Here is a 6,068-nt window from a genome sequence, read left to right on the forward strand (position 1 = left end):
CACTCTAATCTAACTCATATATATATATATATATATAAATACTATTTAATTTATTTTTAATATATATTTTATATTAATAATTAATTTTTGTGATTGATTTTGATATTTTATATTTATAAGTTTATTTTACTAAATGAGATATTTACAAGAAAAAAAATTAATGAGTGAATAGAAAAGAATTTTAAAATAAAAAAGGAAATTTATTTTTATTTTGAAAAATGGAAATATAGGAGAGACAATAATAGATGGAATAGAAATTTTGCCATTTACAGGCACTTCTCTAGTTTGGTGATTTGATTTTGGTGTGTTTGTGAGGAGGAGGAGGGTGCTTCTGTTCTAAACCAAGCACACCACCCCCTTCAAACCCCATTTCCCATTTCCCATAAATAACCAAACTTTCTTCAATACCCATTTCCCCATTTCCCCCTTTCTCCATTCCCCACCTCCTTTCATTTCATTCTTCCTCCTTTCTTCTCCAATGGCTTCCGAAGGCTTCACCGACAAGAATGCAGTGTTCCGTAAACTCAAGTCCAAGCCCGAAAACAAGGTCCCTCATTCCTCCCCCAACTCCTTTTCATTCTTCATTTTGTGTTTTTTGAGATTTGGGGTATTCAGATTCAGATCTGGTAACTCTTGTGTATTTGTGTGCGTGTTTTTGTTTGATCTGTTACTTTCAGATGTGTTTTGATTGCAATGCTAAGAACCCAACTTGGGCCTCCGTTACCTACGGGATCTTCCTCTGCATCGATTGCTCCGCTACTCACCGGAGTCTTGGTGTGCACATCAGCTTCGTCAGGCAAGTTATCTTGGTTTTGTTTAATTCTTGTTCGTGTGGTGTAGTGGCTGTTCTCTTGTGTTGGGATTTTGGGCTGGCGCAAGCTGCATTGGCTAGAAGAACTTGGAGCTGAATGTGTTTTTGTTTTTGTTTTTTCATTAATAATATTATATATATGAGGTAAACTTGTTAATGGATGTGCAAATTGTGGGGTATGCATGTTGCTACCTTTTAAAACTCAAGGAGATGCGCCAATTGGTTTTTTAACAATTGACCAGCTGAAGAAATTGTGATTGTGCTCCTAAGTGTGGCATCAGAGTCCTAGACTTGGTAATGGGAAGATTATTATGTGATTTGTGGTATATGTGGGTTTATTAGAAGGTAGTTACAAGGTTTTATTGTTGACCAATAATGAAGATGTCAATCTCATTGTGCATTAGCCAATTAGGTAGTGGGTCTCCAGGTTGATGCTCTGCTTGCAGCAACTGGTTGACTTGGATGCAAATCAAGTGTTCCTTTGTTGGTAGGCGATCTATAATCCCATTGTAAATCTTTATCCTTTAGGCTTTTCGTTTCCAAAACATTGGGCTTTTAGTAGATCCATGTTTCCCTTGCGGAATTAGTAAATTGGGGTGGTTAGTTCTGTGCAATGAAAGGCATGGTGGGGGCAAATAGTGGATGTCGGTATATGGCTGCATGTGTTCCTGGTTTTTGCAACTAGTTGGCATGCCTCATTTAATGGAATCATGATGAATCGGTATTTGGCAAGCTTTTTTATGTGATTTGGAAATATTTCCATATTATTATTGTTTGTTCAAATTTGATATTCATTGAATTTAGAATTCTGAGGTTAGCATTTCTGATTTTTTTTCCCTTTTCTCGTGTTGCCTTTCCTCATTATTGAATGGATGGGTATTATTTTCTTAGGTTCCTCAAGTTGTCATGTGAAATGAGAATCTAGATTCTTGAGTGGAGAGACTAAATTGACAATTGACACTAAATGAAGTCAAACTGGAACAATCAAAACTTATGTTTACCTATAATGAGTAGACAAATTTTTAAGAGGAGATTATTCCCATCCACGTCTTCAATTCTGAGTTTCACCCCAGTCAATTCCCCTCTTCTCTTTTTAGTTGGTTGTTTGTTTTGTTAAATATATTCTATTAAAAGGGAGGGTGAAGCACAATAGAAGGATAGGAGAGATAAATGAATCTCTTGTGAATTAAATGTGCTTTCTTTTTGCATATAGATCTACAAATTTAGACTCATGGAGTCCTGAACAGCTAAAAATGATGAGCTTTGGAGGAAACAATCGTGCACAGGTTTTCTTTAAGCAGCATGGATGGACTGATGGTGGTAAAATAGAGGCCAAGTATACGTCAAGAGCTGCAGAGTTATATAAACAACTTCTTTCTAAGGAAGTTGCTAAGAGTATGGCTGAGGAAGCAGGTTCATCGTCATCACCTGTTGATTCTCACTCTTCCCAAGCACCTAATGGACTTCCTGAAATAAAGACTAATGGATTACCAAAGGAAAAGAATCTAGGAAAGCCTGAAATTCCTGAGAAAACCACTTCACCAAGAGCTTCACATACAGTGGTCTCCAGCACTGTCAAGAAGCCTATTGGTACCAAAAAACCTGGCAAGACTAGTGGACTTGGTGCCCGGAAGCTCACAACAAAGGTATGCAAATATATGCGTGGGCATGGGGCATGTGTGTATACTCATTTTTTAGTGGCGGTTGATCATTTTTTAGAAAATTGATTATTTATGAATTATTATTATGAAATGCAGCCAAGTGAGTCTCTTTATGACCAGAAGCCTGAAGAACCACCTGCTCCAGTACCCACCTCAACAAAAAGCAATTTTCCTGCCGGGCCATCAACATCTCGGTTTGAGTATGTAGAACATGTCCAATCACCTGAGATGAATTCTGGAGGTGTGGCTACAAATATGCATGGACATGTTGCTCCACCAAAGTCATCAAGCTTCTTTGCAGACTTCGGGATGGACAATGGTTTTCCTAGGAAATCTGGGCCAAGTCCAACTAAAGTGCAAGTAAGCTCCATACCTAAAATTTTTTATCCGTATGGAAAATCGGCTTACTTACATATTTAACATGTTTTTCTGCACTTTTTTTTTAAATTTTCCGATTTCTCTTAAGTTAAACACACTATTAATATTTTTTTTCTCCTTCCTCATATATAAAACTCAACCACTTTAACTAGATACTAGGTACATACTGAGGATTTGATTGATTAGCTGTGTTTTATAAGTGTCTATGGACGTAAAATACTGAGACACCAAGGTAGAGAGCAGAAAAGTTGTATCTTTGTTCTTATCTCCCCATCTCTAAATAGATATTTGTCTCCTTGTGTATGAATTTTGTCCTGGGACAATTACCTAACAGAGCCTTTTTGTACTAAACTAACCTTTTGTCACATCACGTTCATTGAATTTTGTGCTCAGCGTTAGTTTTTGTGTAAACTTTTGCAACACTTCTACAACGCTCTTAGTATAACCTACTTTTAGGTGAGAGACTTTATCTTCAGTGAAATTAATTTTTAATGTCCTCATTAACCATTTAGTTTTGAGTTGTTTTGGAAATGAAGGTATTGCTAACTATTTATAAATTGTGTATGTTAAACTTGTGTCCAAGAAAAATATTAACGATGAGTGTAGATTGAAGTTTGCTGTGTTGATAGATGGTACACCTAGTATTATACTCAGCCAAATGTTCGGCTATGTTTTTCATGTTTCTTTAACACATTTATCATTTTAGCTTCCACATCTTAACGTCTGAAAATTAATTTTTTTTATCTTCATATTGCTCACTTCTTTATCATGTGTCCAAATATGTGTTGACTTTATTTAACTATTGTCTCAACTGACTTCTTTAACTATAGCTTCATCTGTAAAATATGTATCTCAGCTTCTTCTTTGATGGATTTATGTCATGTTGATTCATATTCTGTTTTGATGCCTGTCCTTTATCAGATTCAAGAATCTGACGAAGCAAGAAAGAAGTTCTCAAATGCTAAATCTATTTCTTCCTCCCAATTTTTTGGAGATCAGAACAAAGCTGCAGACGTGGCTACTCAAGCTACTTTGTCAAAGTTTTCAGTATGTATCTTTTCCATTAATGAATTACTCGTAATTTTCTGAATATACACATTTAGGTAGATAATAATAAGACATGCACCTTGTAGACACAATTGTGTTCTAGGGAGCACAGTTTTCTTTTCAATTTCTTTCTGGCCATTGCAATTATAGTTCTCCATTCCGTTTTTGTAGGCACGAAATCATTAGTCAGATAAAAACAAGGCAGGACAGAAAATAATTTCTCAGCAGCCTCTTGCTAAAACTTTCCACTGTTTTTAGTGTTGAAATCCCTCGCCCAAGTGTAAATTGAATAAGTTGGAATCCATGTGTTTGTGTTTTATGTTCAATTAGTTAAGCCATTTGCTATCAATACTGAGAAGCAAGGCATCAAGTTAATACATGGAAATGATGGATTTTGACATGTAGTACTAGAAACCCTTATCATGTCATAAAAAGGACAACAATGGCTAACTAAGAGGCCTGAATAGCTTTTATGCTTTGTCAAAGTGCATTATTGTTTAATATAGTTAAGATGAGGTTTTACTTCTCCCATGGATTATCAAATTCTTAACCTGATATTTTTTAGGAGATATTTACTTCTGCTTTTTGAATTTTGGTACACTAATAATATAAAAGGGTGTAACACTGTTATCCAATCATATATTAACATTGGCAAATTCAATATCTTATATTATCCCTTCAAAACCGGGGCCTTTAAAAGTTGATGTTTGACAGAGTTCATCGTCTTCTATTTTCAGGGTTCATCTGCCATCTCCAGTGCTGATCTTTTTGGCGACTCATCAGACAGCTCCATTGATCTTGCTGCCAGTGACCTCATCAACCGACTATCTTTCCAGGTATGCTTTTGGATTTAGAAACTTGACTATTTTCATGTCCCCGATTTCATGTTGCTCATGACTTGTAAGTTGGTTGGGGGAGTTAGTTACCATATAAGTATGGGTAGAAGAGATTTGTTTGCATGATTGATCATTTTGAGAGTTGTCTCTCGACTCTCGGAGCTCTAACTCTTCCATAGACGCTCTTTACTTGTATTTCCCCCAATGTATAGGGTTCCTCGCACATTGCTACGGATTTCAAGCCTTTTAAATGGATATATTACTCTCTTTTGTTTTACAGGCACAACAGGATATCTCTTCCCTTAAAAACATTGCTGGTGAGACTGGGAAGAAGCTAAGCTCCTTGGCCAATACATTGATGACAGATCTTCAGGACCGGATACTCTAAAAACTGTATGTTTTTGTATCAATGCAAAAAACTCCTTCAACTCTGCAACTTCTGCTTCGAATGTAATTCAAGAGTGCAATTTATACAATTCTTTGCGATACAAAAATAAGATATTAATTTTCAGGGTTGTGCTAGATTGTTGTTTATATTTTGTATCACATGTATTATTATTTGATGATATTGTGTTAGATGTTTCTTTTTTTTTTTTTGGGTTAGTCAAGTTTATGCCTCTTTGTAATGAACTCAACAGTGTCATATTGTATCAATTTGAAAATGACACTCCTTTACTTTTGTAACAAGATTCCCTTCATGTTCATTGTGTAATGTACCAACTTTTGGTTCTCCAAATAACATTATTGTTTGTCAATAGTTGACACAGTTAAATAATTATGAGAAGTTTATGCAGTTGATTAGAGAATTATGCATGACAGTAAGTGATTAGTAACTTGGACCGAGACAAGGTTTGCCTGTTGAGTGTTTATAAGATATTAATTTTTATCTCTGTTCATTGTTAACCATTAGTTTGACAAGATTGGGTTAATGCAATTGGGCATAATTTGTATATAGATAACTAAATATATTAGATTTAGATGTAAAAATATTGTCGACTTATTAGGTTTATTTTTAGCCTGGACCTTATTAGTTATTAGAGTATGGAGATAGTAATTTAATTTGTAATGTTGTTTGTTTTAAAATGAATTTAATAATTTAATAATCATGTTATTTGTATTTAAAAATTGAATTATTGAAATATACATGTTAGAATATAAAATACATATTAAAATTAGGGGTGTCCATGGATCGGATCCGATCCGTATATCCGCGGTATTTATCCGAATCAAATCCGAAAATTGCGGATATGGATCCGATCTGCAAGGCTTTCGGATCGGATTGCGGATTTTGTGTTGGTATCCGCATATCCGCGTATCCGCAAAATTAAAGAAATA

General features: G+C 35.1%; 1 protein-coding gene across 1 annotated transcript; it reads left to right on the forward strand.

Moving 5' to 3' along the window:
- The first annotated feature begins 202 nt into the window (after window positions 1-202).
- Window positions 203-5,526, forward strand: LOC112800013 (probable ADP-ribosylation factor GTPase-activating protein AGD8). Its single transcript, XM_025842043.3, has 7 exons — window positions 203-547; window positions 678-796; window positions 2,025-2,457; window positions 2,569-2,832; window positions 3,772-3,897; window positions 4,635-4,733; window positions 5,014-5,526. The coding sequence occupies exons 1-7, from the start codon at window positions 479-481 to the stop codon at window positions 5,119-5,121; spliced, it is 1,218 nt and encodes a 405-aa protein (XP_025697828.1). The 5' UTR covers window positions 203-478; the 3' UTR covers window positions 5,122-5,526.
- Window positions 5,527-6,068: the final 542 nt, after the last annotated feature.

This window comes from Arachis hypogaea, chromosome 5, assembly GCF_003086295.3.
Source record: "Arachis hypogaea cultivar Tifrunner chromosome 5, arahy.Tifrunner.gnm2.J5K5, whole genome shotgun sequence".
NCBI lineage: Eukaryota > Viridiplantae > Streptophyta > Magnoliopsida > Fabales > Fabaceae > Arachis > Arachis hypogaea.

What these genes read in the sequence shown, in the direction of transcription:
- LOC112800013 (XM_025842043.3), top strand. Translation starts at nt 479, where the DNA reads ATGGCTTCCGAAGGCTTCACCGACAAGAATGCAGTGTTCCGTAAACTC. An exon ending in AGTCCAAGCCCGAAAACAAG is followed by an intron (nt 548 to 677) that starts GTCCCTCATTCC and finishes TGTTACTTTCAG; the next exon opens with ATGTGTTTTGATTGCAATGC. An exon ending in CTACTTTGTCAAAGTTTTCA is followed by an intron (nt 3,898 to 4,634) that starts GTATGTATCTTT and finishes TTCTATTTTCAG; the next exon opens with GGTTCATCTGCCATCTCCAG.